General features: G+C 40.7%; 1 protein-coding gene across 1 annotated transcript in view; it reads left to right on the forward strand.

Moving 5' to 3' along the window:
• The window catches only part of PREX2 (phosphatidylinositol-3,4,5-trisphosphate dependent Rac exchange factor 2), a gene marked incomplete in the record, with an annotated part of 298,948 nt that overhangs the window by 199,490 nt on the left and 74,252 nt on the right, over positions 1 to 25,206 (forward strand). The window contains 4 exon segments of the mRNA XM_034763054.1: positions 11,386 to 11,427; positions 15,810 to 16,027; positions 20,518 to 20,620; positions 23,466 to 23,609. Coding sequence (XP_034618945.1) covers positions 11,386 to 11,427; positions 15,810 to 16,027; positions 20,518 to 20,620; positions 23,466 to 23,609 — 507 coding nt within the window.

Genomic DNA, 25,206 nt, shown 5'->3' on the forward strand with positions numbered 1-25,206 from the left:
GCCCACTTCTGTATGCATCCAAAGAAGTGGGCTGTAGTCCACGAAAGCTTATGCTCTAATAAATTTGTTAGTCTCTAAGGTGCCACAAGTACTCCTGTTCTTCTTTTTGCAGATACAGACTAACACGGCTGTTACTCTGAAACCTGTCTTTATTGGAAAAGTTACTTTCCTTTTTTAGAGAGTTTTAAAGAAAGGGTCAATGGGGTCCAAATGACCTCCTGCTTCTGCATAATACAGAGTTTCTCTTTTCACAACACTGTCATTAAATAACAGTGATTTTATTAGACAGATCTTTGGTGCCTGGCTGGACAATTAACAAAAGCATAGTGTGTCAAATTGACATTCTGCTGCAAAAATGCAGATTAAAAAAATCAGTTAAGAATTTATTAAATCTTTATTTTTAATGACTAATTTTAAAGTAAATGTTGTGCTTGTAAAAGATGCTGAGTTATGACATCTGAAGAGTGAAACCCTCTGTCCACACACATGCTACTCAAGCCCAGGAGCATGAGCTTCCTTATATTGCCCTACCAATGTGTCCCGAGCATGGTCTGAGGGGATAACTCTGGAAGTGAAAAGACAACCCACTCTCTGCCCATTCCGTCCTTGGCATCTGATAATTATCTAGTAGAAAATTGCAGCAACCAGCTCTCCTGTGACTTCTTTAACCAAATTAATCATTTGTTAATAAATTTAGTCACTACTATCTTTGCCTGGATCCAATTAAACAAGTCCGTTCCCCATCGTCAGTCCCCTCAGCCATGTGCTCTAATTATTTTTTTCATTTTGAATTTGAAAAAAAAAAAGTTTTAATTGATTTCTCAAAAATTATTCTAATATTTCATGAGTGTTCATAAAAAAAAAACACTCAGGGGATCCTGGGCAAGACCATCACTCCTTTCCTTACAGCAGGTAATAGGGGTGGTGTGATGAAAAGGGGCCCAAAGAGCCAATCTCCCCATGAGCCTGGCACAGGCACCGTCAGAGTCAGCCATAAGGCTGGCTTTGGAGGATCCTTTGCAAGTCCTGGTGAAGTGGGTGTGTCAAGGGTGTGGCTGCAGCACACAGTGTTGCAAGATTCTAGGCAATACTGTGACCCATAGGGCAGCCTGGGGAAGCTGCTGTTACTTATACAGCCCTAGGAGCCTGTCTAAGTTGTTTTGTGGGTGTCTCCAGCCCCCAAGTAGTCCAGGATCAGGAGAGCACAAAGCAGGCTTAAAGCAACTTTCAGAGTCCCTTCCCCTGGGCTGCAAGTTCTGTGCTGTGCCTCTGAGTTTCATGCCATTTGTTGTCTCCACAAATGATCAAGGCATTTAGCAGACAGACTAGCCAGCCTGCAGTTCTGTTTTGGGATATTTCTGACTGAAACTAATATGAGGTTTGAGCAGCGAATTTAAAGTTACTTGACCTCTCCCTTTTGCTCTTGTATTTACCTGATTCAGAAAGAACAAAAATTGGTCCCTAATTCATTTTTATATTTTGCATTTTAAGACAAAAATTATTTCAAGCCAAAAGCTGAATTTAACTTCCTCCCAGATCTGTGTTTCAGTGATCAGGCACAAAACACAGGAGTCAGTCAAAAAAAAATTATTAATGTTTTTTCTATTTAGTGTTTAAAAATATTTTATATTTGCGCTCGATGTGGCCGGTTGAAAGTGTTGCCATACAACTTAGCAAGCCCATCCTTGGTTAGGCCATTAGTGTACTCTTTAAATGTGTGTGTTCAATAGAATTTCAGTTGTAAGTAGGTGAATCTTCATATTTCTACATAACCAGAAGTTAAGTGACTATATTTAATAAGGCGAAAAGAGGACATTTTTTGTCTCTTGAGTCATATTTAGGTTTCTGTGGTAAGTAGATGAGGAAGTCCTCAAAGCCTCTTTGGTTACCACCTAAAGAAATGTTTAGTGGTAAATAGTGGCTATAGTGGTTGAAAACTTGTTTAACCATTATTGATGATAACTAAGTGAATCCTTTTATTGAAAACTGACTCCAGTGCTTAGATTTTAATAGAAAACTCAGAAGCAGTTGTATTTTCTTGTTGATAGTTCTGTTGCCTTCAATAACATGCTGTATTAAATTAGAATGATTCACTATTTAAAGCAGATGGAGATGTAGGAACCCTATAAAAGACACATTTAACTTTTACATTGCAATGTTTTTAATTTCTGTTGTGTAATAAATAGGAAGAAAAGAGAAAATTCTTAATACCTTCAGGATGGACTTTATAGTCTGTCAATTTTATTATTATTATTGGAATTGGACGAACACGTCAAAATATCCATGAATATGCGCTCAGATTAAAAAAATGATTTTCCTGGGAAGTAAATAAAAAAAAGTTCTTGCTGACCTGATGTATAGAGGTCTGGTTTGTTATAGGCTCATCAATGATCTGACTAGAAGGTAATCAGGTTCTTATCCTGAAATCTGGTCACAGAATTAGAGAATGTAGAGAATTCAATAATTTGTAAGGACCCTTGGGGAGTATGCCAAGAATTAACACACACGCTGAGGACAAAGCCAAGCTTTAGAGATTTTTATTAAAATAAAGGAAAAAGTCATCAATGCTCAAAACCATAGAATCAAAAAGAAATAATACAGTTCTATGAGTACCTATGGTATCTTTCCTTACAAAAGCTACTTTAGACTAGCATATTTACACCCTTTCTTGGCAACCTGGTGATGGGAGACAAAGGACCAGCGTTGTCTCTGGAATGCTAAATGAGTCTGATCGTCCAGGTTCCTCAATGGCCAGGTAGGCCATTTATCTATGCCAAAGGTTACAAGCACTCATGCTAACTTGCTCTAGCTAATCATACAGGATACAGATCTATAGGTTCCTTGCATTACAGCCAAATATAATGGAGTAATGTCTATGGAAATTATTCAGTACAAAAATATAAGCCAAAATAATATAATCAATCAAACCAATAAAGAAAAAAACAGAATATATAATATAGCAGGCTAGCCCTATGGGCTACAGTCAAGATCTCTTACTATTGAAACTTTTATCCTATAATATGTTTAACTAGAAGAGGGGAAATCAGGCAGTACAAGTCAGCCTTGAAAGGCTAATAAATGGAGGGAATTTGTAGGAGGAATGTGAGACTGAATGAGGCATGGGTTCAAGAAGGATATTACTAGACCCTAGGTAATTGGCTCAAGAAAAGGTGCAGACTCGCTTGTGGGAGAAAGTGGCTAGACGTACCAAGTTGGCAGACCAGGGAGCAGCAGATGAGACAAATTGTGAGCAATAGCAGACCTGTGCAGATCCTTGAAGTTGAGGAGTTTGAATTTGATGCGGAAGAGGTCCGAAGCCAATGCAAGGATTAAGGGAATAACATTATCAAAGAGGCAGAGAAAGATTAATTTAGCTGCAGCACGTTAGATGGACATGAGGGCCATACTATGAGAATCAGCCAGCCCAGAGAGAACGAAGTTGCAGTAGTCAAGGTCAGATGACTCAGATAGGAGCCAGGATGTCAGCAAGAAAGATGGAGAGTGCGGGACATTTTACAACATTATTAAGGAAAAACTGACAGGTCTTAATAGCCTGGATGTGGTGGAAAACAAAGAAAGGAATTGAATATAACAGTAAGGGTGCATGATTAGGGTCCTCAATGGTCTGTAGAGTTTTCTACAGAGATAGAAAGGGGAAGGACTGAGACAGGTCTATGAGAAAATATTGAGTTCTGTTTTTGCATTGTTCACTCTGAGTTGGTGACCAGATATCCAGGAAAAGATTGGAAGATCAGAGAGGCTGATGCCAAAAGTTTCTGGGCCCAGGAGTCAGAGAGGCAGGACATAATGAGGCTTTTTAGGCAACAAACACAAATGCTGAAGAATCTTGCTAACGTACAGGTCCAACAGTCATGTGCTCACCTTCTTTTACAATCAATGGGGAACTCCATTTTAGCAGTTCCCTACATCCCCCCCCCCGCAACTTTCTATGTGGCATCATGGACCACAACCCTTCCTCCACCACTCCACATGGGTGGACAGTAAGGAGTACTACAACTTCACATACACTGAACTGTGAGAACCCTGGTTGGTGTACGTTTGGTTGAAATTGACTGAAATGGGGGGACATATTTTCTAGCATTCTATTTTTAAAGTTCTGTTCTGTTAATGTATTTATAAGTTTGCTGTGTATTGTTTTTTAATTGCACATTATTTTTGCACTGTTTTTGTTACACAATAAATTTTTATTTTGGGAAATTTAATCTTTATTGTTTCATAACAGATGCAGCAAAATGCTTGGTGCTACTGAAAGCACACATTAATTGTAATTGAACAGGACCACAGGACTATAGGTTTCAGTGCAAAACACATAATAATTATAAATGTACAGTAAGCACCGCATGAGTCATAGGTTCATTAAAAGAGATAATGTGATATTCATAAATGTATACCAAGCACTAAACAGTTTCTAGCAACTCCCAAAACTTCAGGACCTGGTAGAGCACTGTCCAGCACAGCACATTACTGTGTCTGACTGATAAATGCCCTTTCAGGACCTCCCTGAGCAGCATAGTTCCATGTTGAGTCCTTGTAATGGCCCTTGTGTCTGGCTGTTCAAAGTCAGCAGACAACTGGTCAACCTCTACTCTGGTAACAATTTTTCCACCTTTGCCTCACAGATATTATGCGGGACACAACAGGCAGCTGCACCAATTGCAATGTTTTTCTCAGTGAGATAGAATCTAATAAATAAACATCTCTAGCTCCCCTTCAATCTACTGAAAGCACATTCAACTGTCATTCTGCACCTGCTGAGACAGTAGTTGAATCTTTCCTTGGCATTGTCAGGGTGGCCAGTATTTGGCTTCATGAGCCAGGGAAGCAAAAGGTAGGCTGGGTCTCCCAGGACCACTATTGGCTTTTCAACATTGCCAATGGTAATCCGCTGGACAGGAAAGAATGTCCCGGCTTGCAGCTGTCTGAACAGTCCTGTATTCTTAAAGATGCAAGTGTCATGCATCTTCCCTGACTAACCCACATTGATATCAATGAAGCGTCTTTGGAGATCCACCAAAATTTGAGTAACCATAGAAAAATAGTCCTGTCTGTTGATGTACTCTGTAGCAAGGTGGGCTGGTGCCACAATGTGTGAGAAATGTGTGCCTGTGATGCGGTGTTCACCCCACACAGGACTGGAAGGAGTTAACCTGTTAACTCCACAAGCTCCACCTTGTGTTTTATCCCCAGGGAGCAGGGATAGATTGCAAGCGGGCTCAGCTGGGACGGAAGAGGTGGAGCCTATAAAACAAGGAAACTGGCAACAGACTGGGGCAGCAGTCACTCCCTGCGAGAAGGGAGGTGTGTTTGAGCTGGCAAACCCAGAGAGGTGGGGTGGCCAGGAAGGTGGTAGAGGGCTCAGGAAAAAGCAGTAAGGTGTAGAAGGGAATAGACTTTGACTGCTGGCTAGAGGGTTCCTGAGCCAGAACCCAGAGTCAGAGGGTGGCCCCGGGTTTCCCTGCCAGACAATGGGAAAATTGCCTAGGACTACTGAAGGAAGACTTTGGTACCCCAGAAGGGGGAAATACACTCAGTGATCTGGCTGGAGGGCTGAGTTATGAAGAGGATGCTACGGTTCCTGGAGTGAGAGAGGGACTGCAGACCAGAGAGAGAGATGGAGAGACAGCATGCAACTGTGGGAGGGGCGTTGACTTGATGAGCACCACCCTGTCACAGTGCCGTCTGTCACCTCACCATAGTTCAAGATCTCCATAGCTGCAAATCCATCCACAATGCCCTGCACATTGCCTAGCATCACAGTCTTGCACAGCAGGTTACTATTGATGGCCCTGCACACTTGCATTTCTCCTGTGGATTTTCCAACTGTAAAATGACTTCCCACTGACTGGTAGCAATCTGGCATTGCAATCTTCCATAGTGTGACCACCACTCACTTCTCGACTGTCAATGCAAGTCTCATTCTGGTGTCCCAGCACTGGAGGGCAGGGGTGAGTTTGGGACATAGATGCAGGAAGGTGGCTTTTCACATCTAAAAGTTCTGCAGTCACTGTTATTTCAGACCTGCAATACGAGGCAATCCCACTTGTCAGAGCTTGTTTCTAGGGTCCAAAAGTGATGCTCCACTGTCTGCAACTGCTCCAAGGATGCCACCAACAGTCTTGAATTGATTTTCACTGTGTCCTTCAGCAATCTGTCCTCAAAGAAAGCATAATGTGCGCTCTTGTTGCGGTACTTCCTGTGACGCTGCAAAACCTGGAGGACCGTTAGTCCTGTGCCATGTTCATGTCAATAGTGCAGAGCTGTACAGGCTCCATGCTCCTGTCAGATGGTGGACAGCAAAAAGTGTCACATGGGTTTGTGGGATTTAAAAAACAGTTGTAAAAATTATGGGATTGGGATGGAGAAAGTTGCATGACAGCAACTTGACCCTCTAAATCCCAGAGTTCCCTGCATGACTCATTTCTGCCCCACAACATATTGCGAAAATCCCCCAAAAGGCATTGCACTGGAGGGTGGCTCTTGGCACACTGGGATACCTACCCATGGCGCACCGCACTTTGCCTTGACATGAGCATTTCTTCTGAATACGCAAAGCGCCAATGCGAGCAGCCAAGTATGCACATGCAGGAGCAAAAGACTAACTGCGGCAGCTTTACACCAGTGTAGCTTATGTCATCCAAAGTTTGTAACATAGACATGGCCTAATTCCTTTGTGCTCCTATTTGGGGCAGTGTTTGCAATTAGTTTTGCAACAAGGCCGTCTGGACAAGGCATCAGCTTATGGCAATGGCCATGCTTATGGCCAGGCCTTTGTGTGATTGTGAAATCATAGCACTGCAGCTTCTTCTACAGTCTGGCAAGCCTGTCTCAGGATTTCTGAATCTATAGAGCCATTGCAGGGAAGCATGAGCTGTCCTGACCATAAACTTCCTCCCATACAAATCATAATTAAAATGTTCTATCGATTTAATCAGAGCTAGGAGTTCTGTTTAGGGATGCAATCATTTATTTCAGGAAAACTTAGACTTTTGTAATAATAAGCTACCACCTCTCAGGTCTCTTGTGTTCTTGTGTCAGTATTGCCCCAAACTGAAAGCATCTGTCTCCAATGTGAAAGGAGTTTTAAATCATGGATAGGCCACAACAGTTCAGTCAGCAGAGACTTTCAACCCTGGAAATGCTTCATCACACACTGCTGACTGCTGAAATGGTTTCCCCTTTTCACTCAACCAATTCACTCAATTGCAATATTGGCAAAAGTGAATCGTCTATAAAAGGAGCCATAGCCCTTTAAAACATTGCACAGCTGAGAGTGTCTGGAGAGTTGACCAGCTCTGTACAGCCTCAATTTTCGTTTTGTCAGTGGAGATTCCCTCCTCACTAATTATGTGCCCAGGGTACATTACCTCTTTTTGAAACAACTCACTTTTCTTTGGGCTCCATTTCAAAATGGCTGCCTTCAGCTTCTCACAGGCCACTTGTAAATTCTTTAGCTCCTGTTCAAATGTTTTAGCAGGCACCAGGATATCATCTAGGTATAACAGACAGGCTGAAAGGAGCATTCCATGTAATACCCTTTCTATTAGCCTAAATTGCCACAACTATCACCCAGTGAAAGCATTCCCCCCCCCCATCTTTTGGATACACTCCCACTTGCCAGCAGTCACTCAAAAGATCCTGTGTGGAAAACCATATTGCACCTGCTACAACATCCAGAATATCATCTATTGGAGGTAATGGATAAGAATCCTTTAAAGTGACTTTATTCAATTTTCTATAAATCCACGTAGAATTTGGTGCTCCCATCCGTTTTCCAAAGGACTCGTTAAAGACTCAATAAGCCTTCCTGGTACATTGCCTCAATGGTCTAAGAACATAACATAAGAACGGCCATACTGGATCAGACCAAAGGTTCATCTAGCCCAGTATATTGTCTTCTGACAGTGGCCAATGCCAGGTGCCCCAGAGGGAATGAACAGATCAGGAAATCATCAAGTGATCCTATTGCCCATTCCCAGCTTCTGGCAAACAGAGGCTAGGGACACCATTCCTTTCCATCCTGGCTAATAGCCATTGATGGACCTATCCTCCATGGATTTATCTAGTTCTTTTTTGAACCCTGTTATAGTCTTGGCCTTCACAACATCCTCTGGCAAGGAGTTCCACAGTTCAGCTGTGTGTTGTGTGAAAAAGTACTTTTTCTTGTTTGTAATAAACCTGCTGCTTATGAATTTCACTGGGTAACCCCTAGGTTTTGTATTGCCTGAAAGGATAAATTATACTTTTCTAATCACTTTTTCCACACCATTTATGATTTTAGAGACCTCTATAATATCCCCCACTTTGTCATCTCTTTTTAAGCCATTCTGTACCCCTGTTTATCTTTATTGTCCTTCTCTGAACTTTTTCCAGTTCCACTATATCCTTTTTGAGATATGGTGACCAGAATTGGATGCAGTATTCAAGGTGTAGGCTCACCAGGGACTTATATAGTACCATTCCTGATGTCTGATTTGTGTCCATTTATTCTTTCTACTTAAAAGAATAAATGGACACAAATCAGACATATGGAATAGTAACATACAAAAGCCAGTAGGAGAACACTTCAGTCTCCCTGGACATTCAATAACAGATTTAAAAGTAGCCATCCTTCAACGAAAAAACTTCAAAAACAGACTTCAAAGAGAAACTGCCGAGCTAAAATTCATTTGCAAACTTAACACCATTAATTTGGGCTTGAATAGGGACTGGGAGTGGCTTGCTCACTACAAAAGCAATTTTCCCTCTCTTGGTATTGACACCACCTCATCAGTTATTGGGAGTGGACCACATCCACCCTGATCGAATTGGCCTTGTCAACACTGGTTCTCCACTTGTAAGGTAACTCCCTTCTCTTCATGTGCCAATACATTTATGCCTGTATCTGTAATTTTCACTCCATGCATCTGAAGAAGTGGGTTTTTTTACCCATGAAAGTTTATGCCCAAATAAATCTGTTAGTTTTTAAGGTGCCGCCGGACTCCTCATTGTTATTATGAAACAGAGAGAGATTATAATAAAGAGGATAAGGGAAACTTGCTGCAGCCTGTAATTCTAGCATAAGCAGGAGAATAATATTCATAGAAACCTTAAATGTTTTTGAATTCATAGATTCAACAAATCCCATCTGTAATGAGCTGCAAGAAATAGCCTCAACATAGCTACATACTTCAGATTATAAAATTAAATTTTCCACATACAGAAGCTTCAGTCACTAAGCAAAATGATCAGACTTCTAGACCCCAGTATATTAATCTTTAATGTGCCCTTAGGCTTCCTTTGTTCATCTGAAAATGAAGGCTGCTGAGGATGAGTTGTAGGCACATTTTCAAAAGTAGCCACTAATTCTGAGTGCCTTAGTTCTTGTGTGCTTAACCTGAGGTACCATGGGCCTGATTTTCAGAAGCGTTGAGCACTCAGAACTCTCTTTGAAGTGGCTGCTCAACACTTCTAAAAATCAAGCCCTAAATCTTGTACGTTGGGCCCCCAAGTCAACAACCACTTCTTTGAAAATTGTGGCCTTTAATGTATTTACTAAGTTTACACAAAAGCCAAACTCTTGCATATCAGCTACTTCACCTAAGACAAAAGCTTTATATGTTCATTGAAATTGCCTTAAAGGCGGTGAACGGCAAGACAGTGCCAAAGATAACTCCAATTGCATATTGGTTCTAAAAACCTATCTAGTGAATCATATAAAATATAATTAATTTTCATGTTTTTTACAGTCTGGGATCAGTATTTCCAGTGTACCACCAAGTTCATATAAAGCATATAAGCAATAGTACTAAGTACATTTACACTTCTGCACTTTGCTTATACCATTTACCGCATATTGGTGGACGTAAAACCAATAGTTAGCTATACATCGACCCCCACCATCTAATTTAAAAGGACATTATTATGGCTGCAAATCAAGCACTTAAAAGTTAAGGAATCCCGAATTAAGGTTGTCTGTGCACCTTTAATTCAGTCCCTTGTGTGTTTACATTATAATACAATTTTTTATTACATGATCACATACTATTTTTCCATTGGATTTTTAATAATGCTCTTAATGTCATTTTTTAAATGTTCTAGGTTTTAAAAATGCAAACTAAAAAACTACCCAGATAGTCTATCACTTGGCATCATATTGATGCTCACATGGTTCAAGTTACTCTATGGGGATGGCAAGTATGCGGTCTGGTCAGCGCAAGGTAATGAGCTTGCTCATTGAAGATGGAATCTTTGGAGACTTTAAATTCTAGCAAGGCTTTGAGCATCTGCAAACTGATTTTTTTCAAAGGCTTATAACTTGGCAAAATTTGGGCAGATTTTCACAGGAATGGCAATAGGCACATCCCTGATATGAAGTCCACCCTTCACCCACCCCACTGACACTGTATTTCAAGTCTGTTCTTCAAAGCATAGGCATGTTGGAGGTTTCCAAAGAAAGGTTAATGGAATTTTTTTAACATTGAGAAATAATGTATTTTCTCCAAGCCTTATTGTTAGAACTGGTGAGCCATTTTGCCTAAAATTTTCCAAAAACATTCAGCCTGAATATTCATCATGGAAAATTTCAGCCCTAACAGACTTAATAACAGGCAGTGCTACCAGCCCCACTTAAAATAAATAGGAAAGACCTTCCATGTCAAATTTTGAAAATGCAAAGGTTAGCTCAAATTTTGGGCCTGCATTACTCAATGTACTTTTGACATTACTTGACCATAATTATTGTTGCTTACTAAAAGCAGAACATAGTTTAAACAGTTATGAAAAAATTTAAAAGTTTTCTTATTGTGTTGCCTTGCTTCAGGTCATAAAAATATTTAATTCATACTAAATTGTACAACAAAACAAAAACCAAAATCCCTAAAATGGAGATTGCAATGGAATGAAAATGCTCCAGAGAGAGATTTCTCATGATGTATTGATATACATCATGTGAACATTGATTTTGAGATTTAAGAATAAAATGGGGAAAATGATTAAAATAGGGCTGGTCTTCTATGAGCAGAACTGAAATGAGGTGGAATTCCTTGTGCAAAGGGTTTGGGGTGTTAAGCGAACAGCGATATAGACTGACCCTGCAGCTGCCTTTGTGTGGATGGACCTGTGCCTCTGTGCAGTGCTGGTATGTGGGATCCTTGTGTCGGGGGTTCCACACAGGCATAGTAGTTCCACCGACATGGTTCTCTTTGCAAGATCGGAGACTTAGAATATGACTAATTTTCTCATCAAGTGAGATGTAAAATTACGTTAACTGTTATGGAAAATGAATCTGATTACTCTTTCTGATTACTGTAAAATCAGAATCTGCATATGCATTGTGATATAAGGGATGTTTTTGACTATGTCCTAAAACTTTGTGCTTTTTTCCAGAGGTGAAGACAAGAATACTTTTGGCACTCCTTGAATATACAGGTACTTTTAATAGGCTAGTTTCAGTCTGAGGTTTGGTTTTTCGTTTTCTTTTTGAAGCACTAGAATCTCTCTTCACAGATGTTTTATATTTGTGTTATGAACCCAAAGAAGAGGTAAGTGGAAGAGAGGAATAGAGGAAGGGAAGATCCCAAACCCATTGACCACAACTTTGAATGTGAAGTTTTACCCTTACTATGTACACTAAGTGTTCCCGAAGGCAATGGCAATTTAAAATGAAAACTCTAGTAAATGAGAGACAATACAAACTGAATATTTATGTTTGGGATGCAAAATACCATCCCTCACTTATTTTGGATCTCAGTAGGTGAAATGGCTGCTAAAGCACTGAGCTGGTATACAATATTTTTGCTATCTTTTCTCCTCTGCTTTTCTACACCTACCTTCATTTTCCATCATTTCCGTTCTCCCTTTCCTTTTCTTTCCTCTCTACCTCCAGCTTCCCCTGGCCCTAGTTTCCTTGTTATTCTTGTCTTTCTTGCCCATCCCTGTCCCTTCTCTTTTTTTACCTAATTCTTCAGAATACGATGGATTTAAAAAAATTATCACCCTGCATTTTGGAAATGGTCTGCATTTTCCACGGACTACTTTGCCACAATTTCATCCATTGTTAACAACATGAAATATGCAAATGTATTTACAAAATAGTGAGTAAATGGGCATTCAATATTCAGGAGATAATGCTCCTGGCAGAAGAGTGTACAAGGCAATCTACAGCTTTTGCAGGTGGTTAAATGCCAAGTGAAGCAGAGACATTTGACTATAAAAGCCAATTATTATCATACAGTTTAGGCAAACCACAGCATTAAATAAAAGAAAAGTAATGGTCCTTTGTTTTAAAGTTTGGGCTTATAATTATTAATAATTGTTCAAAAGTTTTAAATGGAGTGGCCAGTGCAGAGGAGTGACGTAACTGGACACCTGAAGGGCATGATTTTTAAAAACTCCTATTTTGCAGATGCAATTAATGGGAGGCACAAATGATAGCAAATAGACATCCAACTACAAAACTGTATATGCAAATCAGATGTCTACATGCCATAATTTGTGCCCACAATTAATGGAGGCTGTAAAATGAGAGGTCAAGCTGAGGCCCTTTTATGAACCCATGCCCATAATGTCTGTAAGAAATTCAGTACCGTTTTTAAGAAGAAAACATTTGATTTTTCTGATCTGTGACTGGCTGAAATCCTTCTTTGATAATATTCTGTGGCAATCTTTAAAGAACAGATAATTGCCAAAGAGGCCAGGGAGCTTTCTGAAAGAAAGAAATATTTAGTTTTACTTTCTTATAAGACTGAAAAAAATAAAAGTTTAATTTTATAAAAGAATAATTGCAGGGCTTGCAACATTTTACTTATTCTACAACTTTAGTTTTTATAGAGTCTCTCATAAAAACTGTATCACAAAGTGCTATTGAGTTCAATATTAAACACAGTGTTAAAATATATTAGATGAGATTTGAAAATGTGAGGTGTTGGTGATACAGGAAGGCTGCAGCAAAAGGCAGGCACTGCAGGAGTGAAGGATCTATGAAGGCACAGTGAATTAGCTGCTTCTAGACAAATGGAGATAGCTCAGTGGGGAGTGTAGAGAGAACAAGATCCATATGGGTGCAAATATATGTTTGGTGTTAAAAATCACGAAGGCCTGTTAGATTGTTATGTGAACTGGGGAACCAGTGGGATTATCTGAGCATGGGGGAGATTATTGTATTTCTCTATAATGAGAAAAAAAAAACAGCAGCAGCATTTTTTACATATGTTGGATTCTGAAGAATAGAACTTGGAGAGGTCATAGAGAAGGAAGTTACAGTAATCAAGATCAGAAAACATAAAGGCTTGGATAATGATTTCAGTAGAAATGGTGTAAAGAAGCAGTAGCACTTGTGGACAGTATTCTAAAAGTCCTTACGGACAGGTAGGAGAAAGAAAGCAAACTCATGGTTAAAGATGTTTCCAAGGTTAGAGACAGTGGAAGCAAATGTGAAGTTTGAGTTAAGAAGGAAGATAGAGAGGATGGAGTTACGTTGAGGAGGCACCTGTTGCCCATGGGAAGCACATAATTTGTTAAGAAGGTGTTAGGATGCAGGGTTATTTCTGTAGATGCGGAATTATTTTTATTGGTTACCTGGTCAGGTGAGTCCTATAGTTCCATCCCAGAGATTTTAAAGGGTTTGAGCCTCTCTGTGAGAGAGGGAGAACTAGGAGCAAGGAGGAGAGGCCCTGCAGGGAGAAACCTCAGGAAGAAGCCAACTTCAGGCTGAGTTTTCTGTATTGTTATTTCAGTTAATGGAAAAGGGAAAACCCCAGAATGGGGACAAGTTTGGATACTAACCCATTGTGTTTTTACTTTATTGAAAACAGAATAGGGATCCTGTCTGTTCACGATGGGCCCAATTCACCATTGTCCTGCACCATGTGTAGTCATTGATATAAGAGCAAAATGGGTGTAAAACTATCAAATCAGAAAAAATGTTGTACAGCCACTTTGCATTCACTTCTCACACGTGAAATGACTACCAAGGTGCGAATCAGTGAAGAATCATGCCCCTCAACTTTTACCTTGTTAGAACTAAAAGGGCCTGAGCCACAAAATTAGGATCTGGATTTTGAACACCCCAAAATGTGGGGTTGATTGCAGTAGGGGGCTCACCATTTTGGTAGGCTGTCTCAAATTCACACCCTTTTGCTCTGGGGTGGAGAATCTTTCTTTTATCTTTGTGAAATCAGTAACCAGGAAGAATTACAATACACAACTATATCCCAACACCTTTATCAGCCTTCATAAATGGAGCTGTAGTGTTGATAAAAGGAACACTTTGAGAGTCACATGTAGTTAATTACCACAGGAATTATGCACTAAGCCTCAATGCAATAAACTCTAGATTCTAATAAAAGAGGTCTTACTCCATTGGTAACCAAACATCCCCAAGTGTATACCAATCTTGCTCCCAGGTTAGGGAACACCTCTTTCCCATTGGATTGGTGGCCAATGTTTCTATAAAGGATGAGCTTACACCGGCCAGATTCTATTCCCCCTGTCATCCTCAGGGGCCTGAAGTTGTAGTTGAAGTACTAGTCAGGGCTTCTTCTCCAAGGAACTGGATCTTCTCTGGCCTGCAGTCACCCAGTCCCTGCTGGCTGCCCAGTGTTACACCTCTGGTCCCACCTTCTTTCTAGGCCTGTCTTACAGCCCTTGTGTTCAGGTTGTGGTTGGGCCTGCTGTGGTCCAGCAGCAACATCATGTGAACCCTGTCTGCAGCTCACATCATGCAGTCCCTCCCAACTGATAGGCCAAGAGCTGACCAAGTGACCTATAACCATTTATAACTGTCCCAAACTTGGGCATGGCAGATTCTCCTCTGGAGTAGCATATCCATCCTGTAATGGCAAGAGGGCTGATAGTAGGATGTTGAACATGGGTAGCATAACCAATCAACTTCCTTGGGGATGGAGTGAGGGGCCAGTTCTTCCCCTTGACATGCCCCCTAACCAGTGAGAGCTCAGGCAGCAAGGCAGGTGTTGCTGCCATGTGGAGCAGGTCTTTGTTTTAGGTGCTGGTTCCGGTTTGGATACAATCTAGTTGTGACAGGCAGAAAGCTGAAAAAGACAAGAGGGGAGACATTAAAGGTTGAAAGATATTTGCAGTTGAGTGATATCACGATGAGCTTGGTAAGAATTAAAGATAAAATGATGATGAGCAAAATAGAACCAGGCAGAGGGTTGAAAAATGACTTTTTTTGGGAGTCTGTAGAAGAAGGACCTATGAGCAGAAGAGAAATTGCCACCAGACAGAAAGAGGGAGGAAGGGCGGTGGGGTTGGAGCGAGAGAGATGGATGTTTTATAGGTCAGAACCATGAATCTGGAAAGAGCCAGAGACACCTACAAAACTTGTGTATTGGAAAGGAAGTTACATTGTGGCATTTAAATGAAGACTTTAATTAAATACTTCATTAAGCTAAAGGCAACACTTACTCTACTGAGTTAATTACTCAAATTCCAAAGCTTGGAATATGAGCTACCCACAGTAACATTACTGACTCAGAAAGTAAATTGCTTACCAAAGTTTGATTTCTAAATTGGGACATTTTAATGATTATTCAATGGATTGTGAATTTTAAACAGGTTTGTACGTAAAGCATATTTAACTATTTTCACACAACTCCTTTAATTTGTTTTGAATTTTTTCAAATAAGGAGTAAAATCTCTTAGTTAAGGCTTTTTTGCGATGTGAGATTTTATTTTTCCAGAAAACAATGGCTCTTTTGCTTAAAACAAAACAAAAACTTGCTACAGTTAATTTACTGTTAATTTATTCTCCCATTTGTCTTGCTTTTCCTCTTCTGGTCTTTCCCTCACAGATAGTGAGATACAGCTCAGACGAGACATGGTCTTCTGCCAAAGTCTGGTGGCCACAGTCTGTGCTTTTTCAGAGCAATTAATGGCTGCCTTAAATCAGATGTTTGACAACAGCAAAGAGTATGAAATGGAGACTGGAGAGGCCAGCAGAAGGTGGTTGGAACAGATAGCTAATGCAGGTGTCCTCCTTCACTTCCAGTCATTGTTGTCACCTAACCTGGTAAGAATCTCATTGCAGTAAACATGTGAGTCAATATGACAGTGCTGAGTAAGGGCAGCATGAAGCAAGGTGCATTATGTTTACAGTATCCTGCATCCTTTGTGTTTAGCTCATGTATTTATTAGCTGCTATTCAGGAAGTCTGCGGTTCAAATAATTACTGATATGGGAAATTAATAATGTTACTCACAAACAATGTTATGTTTCTGTTTCAAGTTACTAGATACTGAGAAGGTGTATGAGGAACACACAATAGTAGCGATTAAAAATCCAATATGCCATTAGACACCACACAGCTATCACAGCTATTTCCCCTCTGAACAATAAGTATATATGAGGTGATCACCATAGCTTCAGTCACTGTAATTAGCAATATAAGGAAAATACAATACTCATTACCTATTTTTAACAGAAAATCCCCACTTTCCTTTGGTAATTCAACTCTAAGGGCTAAATCTTCAGTCTCACTGAGGTTGCTTTGCCGCCATGGTGGCACAAACCAAACTGAAAGTTGATGTAACCAGCCAGTAGGAATTCAGCAGGGAATCCACAGGTAGACAATTGTTGCTCCTTTGCCACCCTTCCCACTGTTTTACCACCTGTTTAAAGTAACATGGATCATCTGTATCCAAAATGTTTGGTTAGAAAATACTGAAAAAGTTGTTCTTAAAGACTTTCTCCTGAAGTGATGAATGTTATTATTGGACTAACTCAGCACTCCTTTTTTGTGCAAAAAAATTTACAAAATTGAGTGTTAATTTTAATTTAAAATTACATAATTGGAACAATTCATCGTGACTATTATTACCAGTATATGAGTACATGAAAATAACATTTAAATAATGTGGGATTTTAATTACAAAGGAACAATTTCTTGAGCCTTGAAGCAAAATCCAGAAGTTATGGTGTACCTGTGGTAACGGTTATCTTGTAACAGAACTACAACAGCTAAGAAGGTGGTAAAACAGAATTGCAAATATAGAAGACACTATATATTAAAAGGTCTCAAGCTTTCACAATAAGAAGTCAGAGACTGACTCATCAAACCAGTAGGCCCAATCCTCAGGACCAGCCATTTGGCACCTAGCAGCTCAGGGGAGGAATGACTGAAAAGGACATTGCAAAAACAGCTTTCCAGCTCCCTGATCATCAGACTACCAGATACCAGTCTAGTCCGCTAAGTGACTTAAAGTAGCCTCAGGGATCCATGCAGGCATCCAGGATTTTAAAAAAGGGCTTGTGAGGGCAGTTATACTCATTACATCTGGATTTCAATAAAGAATGAATGAACAATTTTGTAAAGATTTCCCATGTGATAGAATGGTATTCAGATTACTCTGGTGATAAAAATTGCCCTCTCTCCAGGGGGTTAATAAATTGAACCATTAGGTAAAATGTTGCAGGCATAACCCCTTCTTCATAAATACATGGGAAATACTATTTAAGTTCATGGAACAGGGAAAATAGTTTTTTCCCCTCTGTGTAAATTAGTAACATTCAGCTAATTTTCATGTTATAGGGAATATGTTTATTGCCATCTGTTTTGTTGTGCATTTATTAACTGTTTCAATGCTTGCAGAAAGAACTAAATATACACCAGGTTTACATTTGTCTGCTTGGTAGTTTAGCATAGAAGGGACGGTAATATGAAAAATACAATTATTTTAAGTGAGTATTGATTCTGCTGTGACTGCTCTAAGTATTTACTTCCAGGCTAACTATATTGTTGGTGAATACTTCCCTTGTTATTAGAGATCCAATAAAATATCTTGAAAGGGTTATAATTTACTTCTTGAAGTTATGTGGTACGAGACTTGATTTTCAAAGGGTAAGATTTTCCATCATTTTGGTTTGAGAGTTCACAAAATCTGAGCCTGCAAAAATGAAGTACAAGTGCCAATCAGAACTTTGGCACATCTAGCTACCCAAAATTGTGTAGGTCAAGGTGAAAATTACTCCCCTATTTTCACCCACATTTGAGCTGCCCATTCAATTGTTGGCACAAAAATTTCCCCTTAAGCACATAACTGGGACTTTTGAAAATCTAGTCCACTATCTATAAATGATAGCTTATGCTCGGGTGTTTTTTCCCCCGATGTGTTTAAAAACAAAGTTTTAACTTTGTGTAGTAATTGTGATGGGACCCCTAGGGAACAACCTGGAACTCTGTGACCTCTGTGTCCCCTTAACTCTCCATCCTGGGCTGTTTCGCACAATGGTTTGCTAGTGACAAGCAGCAAACCCCTCCAGGTGCTGTTGTCACACAGCCACCAGCGACATGTTCAGCTAAATTGCATGAATGCTCTCTAAGCCTCTCATAAACTATAGAGAGGGAGACACTAGCAAATCCCCACCAGCCTTGCACCCCAGAAATGTACCATCTTACACTGTTCAAGACCTTCTCTTGAACAATACAAGCTCATTCATTAGTTTGCCACTTTGTCAAAGGATAGTGGACATTCACCAGCCTTTGTAATCTCAGCAAAGTCCCCACGCATTTTAGACAAACTCACTTGGTTAAGATAAAACATTGAAATAAGTTTATTAACTACAGAAAGATAGATTTTAAGTGATTATAAGTGGTAGGTATAAAGATCAGAAGTAGTTACCTAAGAAAATAAAAAGAAAACACGCATTCTAAATCCTGAACTTTCAGACTAAGGAATATTTTGAATCAAGCAGTTTTTCTCACCCCACTGGATGTTGCAGGCAGATTACAGTTCTTAATACACAGGCTGAATTTCTTTCTCAGCCTGGGACCAATCTCAGTTCTCAGTCTTTGTCTTCCCAGCATTCTTGTTGCCTTCAGAGTAGGTGAGGGAGGAGAAAGGTGGTCTCATGATGCCACTGTGCCTTATTTTACACACTCAATTCATGTCCCAGGAAAGATATTGGCCCCAGACATGTCCTGGTGGGCCTTGCTGAATCATACAATTGAGCAACCCTCATTGTGTGGTGTTTACACAACTGCCTTTTACAGAATTGTAAATCTATTGTTTACAATTCCCCTGCTGGTGAATGGCTCATGATGGTTTCTTAATGCCCATTTGATGTGGGTCACCACCATTGTTGTTACTGGAGAGCTAGCCAAACTCACAACAACTTCAGTAACAACCATATTGCAGAATATCATAATTCCATATACAATGATGATTAAGGCTATGGTTTTGTCATGGACATTTTTAGAAAAGGTCACAGACTGGTCACAGGCAATTAACAAAAATTCACAGAAGGTGTGACCTGTCCCTGACTTTTACTAAAATGTCCATGACTAAACAGGGAGGGAGGAGGGTCAAGCATCCTGCCCTGCTGTGGCTGGGAGCTGCTGCGGACCCTGCCCTGTGGCTGGGAGCTGGGAGGGACCCCCGGCTGGGAGCTGTCGGGGATCCCCCACCGCCTGGGGACTGGGAAGTTCTGGGGGATTCCCCTCCAGGCAGGGGAGCTGTGGGGGTTTCCCTGACACTTGTGGCAGCTAGGGAGCCACAGAGGTCCTCCACATCCGCAGGTACTAGGGAGCTGCGGGGGAGCCTGGCCCACTGTGAGGACTGGGGAGCTGCAGGGGATTCTCCCTCTGGTGGCAGCAGCTGAGGAGCTCCCAGGGATCCCCTGCTGCCTGCGGGGACTGGGGAGCTCCGGGGGGTTCACCTATCGGTGGCGGCGGTGGCTGAGGAGCTGCTGAGGGTTTCCCTGCCACCTGCGGGGACTGGGGAGCTGCCAGGGACCCCTGCACCCACAGTGGCTGGAGAGCTGCTGGGGACCCCTGTACCCATGGGGACTGGGAAGCTGCAGGGGACCACGGCCACTCTGGGCGGCCAGGCTACCCTGCAGCGCCTGGCCACCACGGGAGGTGGGGATACCCTGCAGCTCCAAGCCACTGCAGACTGAAGTCATGGATGTCTGCGGAAGTCATGGATTCCGTGACTTCCCTGACCAAATTATAGCCTTAATCACGATACACATATTTTGACATAACAATGATTTTCAGTAGATCATGACCTTTCATATGATACCTTGCAAGGCATTCCTTATATGAAATATCACAATCATAACAAATGATGACTAAGGAGGTTACAGGGTGCTATTTTAAAACAGTGCATCACAATAATGTAGAAGAATTTTTAAAATCTAGGGTTAGTGTCATATACATTGTAAGGTTGCCCATTTACATACACAACAACTAAAATTAAATTAAATGGTAGCTGTAATGGTAGCTGTAAATTAACTTTAGCTGCAAAATAGTTTAATAATTTCAGTTCTAATTTCAATTTTAATAATAATTTTTTTGCCAGTAGAAGAGGGAGTAGAAACCGAATAAAAACAAATCCATCATCTGTTATTCCTGAAAGTTAATTAGATTAATACTTTAATGAAGCCGGGTGTAACTTTCTGCAGTTATTTTTGATGTTCATGCTGTATATGGTTTCCAGTATGGAAACATCATGCTAAAATCACATAATCTTTATTTGAGTAGAGATTTTTTTTCCATTCCAGACTGATGAACAAGCCATGCTAGAAGATACATTGGTTGCTTTGTTTGACCTGGAAAAAGTTACTTTTTATTTTAGACAGTCAGAACTAGAACCACTAGTCGCAAGTGAGTAAAGAAGTATATTTATGAGATTTATTGTTCTATAAACAAACAGTGGCATGTTAGATATGTTTAAAGTAATATAATGTTTTTCTCTTCTGGAGCATCTCAGCTCATGGGCAGATGTCTTAATTTGGGAATGATATGGGTCATGGGGCTGGGAATGGAATAATAGAGCCTTTCCTCACTAGATCTCCTGATATCCAGCAAATGTCAGTCACAATGAAAAGTAATTATTATCTGACAGCTGTTCAGGAGCCTCAGTAAATGATTCGTGGTCTCAGTGAAGCCAGTGGATAAGTGACCATTCCAGAAACAATGCCCAGAAGAGCTAGTTCTCACTAAGGAGCAGTGTGTAAAACAAGTTATCAGAGGACAGAAGAACATTAGAACATTGTTCACATCTACATCATCAGTGACACACGAAGGGATAACTTACATCTGTCAGCACCAGCATGGTGCTAGAAGAGGAGATTGACTTCTGAGTGGGAAGAGGCAGATGGTATTTCCTCCAGGGTTCTGTTGGTCAGGGACAGCTTTAAATTGTCAAGAAGTGTCCTCTGAGCCCTGCTGGTGCAGGCTAATGAGATGTGCTGAATCAGAGCATCCCCCATGCCCAAGCTACTCTTGGGGATGCACTGGCTGCCTGCCGATTCCTGGTGGAGGAGAGGTTGCAGCTTTTTTCTGCCTCTGCAGCCCCCTCCTGATGTTCAGAGCCTGCGGTGAATTTGGCACAGCGAATGAAAACACACTTTTCCAAAGTCTCATAACTCAGCAGGAGGAAAAGCGTGTCTGATTAACTTCAAGCTTTCCAAACAAATACTGCCCTGGGGATAGAGATCACACAAGATAACTTTTACAGTAAAAAGACCCCAGAGCTGCTAGTGAGAGAGGGTGTCAGCACTCCCAGAATTCAAGTACCACCTTACAGCCACGGAGTGTTGCCAGGGTTCACATTTGCAGGGCTGGTGGTGAGTTAGGATTTGATCCATATACTACTTCTGCTGTGTTGGGTGAACAAGTCTGCAGGAGATTCCATAGCCCTGCTTCAACCTTTTCCCATTAAGAAGAGGTCCCATTAAACCAGACATCAATCCAAGACAGGGTGGAGGGTCAGCCTGGACAGCATTCCTAGTTGGGAGCAAATTAGTTGCCTGTGTTGTGCAGTGCTCATATTGTCTCCTTCCCATGGAAAAGTCTTTCTCATATATGGTGATATACAGAGATCTTATGCGTAGCATTCAGATCAAAACAGAATTGCAACAAGCTCTATTTCAGCCTTTAATTTCAATGCCAACATCACAACAATCCAAACTTCATGGTTTCATGGAGAAGCAGATTTTGGTGGCAAATTCAGCTTTTCATTTACGGCAAAGCATAACTGCCAAAGTTAAAAGAAATTAATTATTTCTTGATGCCAAAAAATAGTAACAAGTGGCAATTTAACCTCCTTTTCTTGGAGCTGCAAAATCATAATCTAAGAGCGTCAATACCCATAACAGCTACAGGTTGTAGTTTTTTTTAATTTTTAATTTAAAAGTATAACTGGAAATATGCATGGATTTTTATTTGAAGTAAGCTGCTGTAACTCTGCAAATGTTAAGGTTGGGGTATGTCTGTACTTTGATCTGGGAGTGTAATGTGAAGCTTGAGTATCAGATATACCTGCGCTGGCTGTGGTGGACCTAGCATGCTAAAAATTGAGTGTCGCCATGGCGGTATGAGGAGCAGGACACTAGCTGCCCTGATTACTTACCTAGCAAATCTTTTAATATTTTCACCCTGCTAGATATGTATTCAGGATGGTTAGTCCCTCATGCTGCTTGCACCATTGTGGTTACGCTCTATTTTTGGCGCACTAGATCAGTCAGAGCTAGCACAAGTATGTCTAGTTAAGCTGGGAATTACACCTCCAATTCAAAGTGTAGATGGACCCTTAGAGTAAAAAGGGTAAATTTTCACTGGCTTTTGCTAATGGCAGTTCTATGCTTACTCACCTGCACAACATTGAAAATGTACATTGGGGAATTATTTGCAAATGATAGAGCCAGAGGCATTAGAAGATCTAGGAATCTAAACCAATGTGAAAGGGAATTTCCCATTTAATTCAGAGTGACATCTGGTGTGTCAGTGTGTAATGAAACATACTATTATATAATTTTATGTACTGTACAGTAAGAAATCAGTTGTCAGAAAATGAGTCTCCAATTTATTATTCATTGAATGGTTCTGTAGTTATATATTCCTCAGCTTTATGCATTACAGACATTCTGATGTGAGTAGGCCATGGTTCAATGACTAGAATTAATATCATGGGACACATTCTTAGGTACACGGAGTTTATACTTGGCATCACTGAGAAGAAGGGAGTGAAAGGTGGCTGTAAGGCATCTGTCTACTCCACTGATCCTGGTCTGGCTAGAGGCCAAAGTGGGCCCAGGCATAACTTAAAGCAGCCTATGGGTTGCTTTAATTCATGCCAGCTGCTGTGATCACAAAGGGTCTGCTGTCCCAGATGAGGATCAAAAAAAGCAGTATGCACTACACCCCACTCCCTCCTGCCACTGGCATGCTTCCTCCCCACCCTTCATAGATCTGTGGGAAAGTAGGTGGTGTAGAATCACCTTTACACCACCTGAAGATTCCCCTCTGTTGCAGGAACCTGTGGTTGGCTGTTAAGGCATCTTTCTGCCTGCTTTGGGGTGGTGTTCCATTGCAAAGCAGGCAGAATAGGGACAGGAATTTGGCTATATATAATTTTTGAGTGTAACATTCTTTCTAGTTTTTGGAAGAGAAAATATCACATAGTTGTTGGCTATTAATAACATGGCAATGTTAACTATTTTCTTAGATGTTCCAATCACATATCAAGCAGAAGGAAGCCGGCAAGCTTTGAAGATTTACTTTTATCTTGATAGTTACCATTTTGAGCAGCTTCCTCAAAAGCTGAAGAATGGAGGAGGGTTTAAAATCCACCCAGTACTTTTTGCACAAGGTAATTCTTTTTCTATACCTTCAAATAGTGTCTGGAAAATCTGCAGTCCCATCTTAGCCCTGATTCAGCAAGGTACTTAATCACATGTGTAGCTCTGAGCACATGAATAGTCTCATTAAGTTCAGAATTAGGGCCTCAATTCAAATACTTTGTTGAATTGGGGTTCTAATTCTGAGATGAATTTTAATTTTAAGGAATGAAGTATATTTTTCATATAAACTCTTCCAGAGCATACTTCTGAGTTTAAACCAATCATACAGACACCGACTGCAGAGAATAAGTGGATCATCTTTTTGTTTGTTTTTTTGTAAGTTCATTCAGTGTGGATATTAGTGGGCAATTCTCAGACCTGAAAATTCTCTTAAATTGAAAAAAATTTCATTTTCCAAATGAACAAAGCAAGAAAAAACAGGTAAAGGACTAAGGTGATATCAGCTGTGATTCTTCTTCAAAACATATGGAGAGTTAAATATCTTTTCCAGTTATCTGTAGCCATGACACCACAAACATTAGTGAAAGGATGAATGGCACTGATGCTTATGTTGTTTGTAAATTGCATATTCCCTACAGTGAGCAGTGGTGTCATTATAGTCATCAGGACCATAGGGTTTGATTCACCAAAGTGGTAAATGCCTCCTGCCAAGTGCTGATTGCCTTCAGCTTCCTTTGAGTTCAGTGGGAGTTGAGAGCTCTCAGTATGTTGCAGGACGTCCTTGGCACACACCCGAAATGGACTCATAAATCAAATAAATGAAGGAAAGGAAGAATTTGTGGAAACTTTTGATCTAATAAAAAGTAACTACAATGCAAAAATATTTAAAGGTGAATAGCAAACCCTCAGGCTAAAGTCAAGACAAATACATCTTTGAAAGTAAAAGGTGTTAGCTCAAATTTAAATGAAGTCCCAAAGAAAAAGTTGAATGATTTTTCATTTAAACTATTTATAGATTTAAATTCAGCCACTGGAGGGGCAATGAGGAGACTGAATAACAGCAGGAACATCTCAGCAGATGATGAGATGATAAAAACACACAAAGAATGGGAAATAGCTTGGCTCCAATATGATCTTGAAAATATTAACGTTTCTTTCCTGTACAGAATGTGCTGCAGAATTGCCCGTGTCTTTTTACACCGAATGGGGCAGTAGCGTCAGGCAACTGGGATGAGGGCCGTTAAGCCTATTGTTCGGAGCAGGCATCATGCCTAATGGTTGGAGCAGGCATCAGTGGTTGGAAAGCTGTAGCCAAAAGTCAGACCAGAGGACAGGAACTGGATACTTGAACCCAGGGTCAAGCCAGAGTCAATAGTCAGGAAACAAAGTCATGAGTCAAGCTGGAGGTCAGGAACTGGAGCAAGGAGGAATTCAAGGCAGGGCAGGACAGAGACAAGGCTAGGTGCAAGGCAGGAGCAGCAGAAACAAGGTAACACAGGAGACTTCACAGTGGTGGGCATGAGCATCAAGCAGTCAGCTAACTGCTTCTGCTGTCTTAAGAGCCACCCTGCAGACCCTTCCAGCCAAACAGACGTTATGGTCAGCTTGCTGCAGGCCAGCTGTACTGATGAGGCTGCCTGTGCTGCAGGCCCTGATTCCTGACAG

Source organism: Trachemys scripta, chromosome 2 (genome assembly GCF_013100865.1).
Source record: "Trachemys scripta elegans isolate TJP31775 chromosome 2, CAS_Tse_1.0, whole genome shotgun sequence".
NCBI classification, from domain to species: Eukaryota; Metazoa; Chordata; order Testudines; family Emydidae; genus Trachemys; species Trachemys scripta.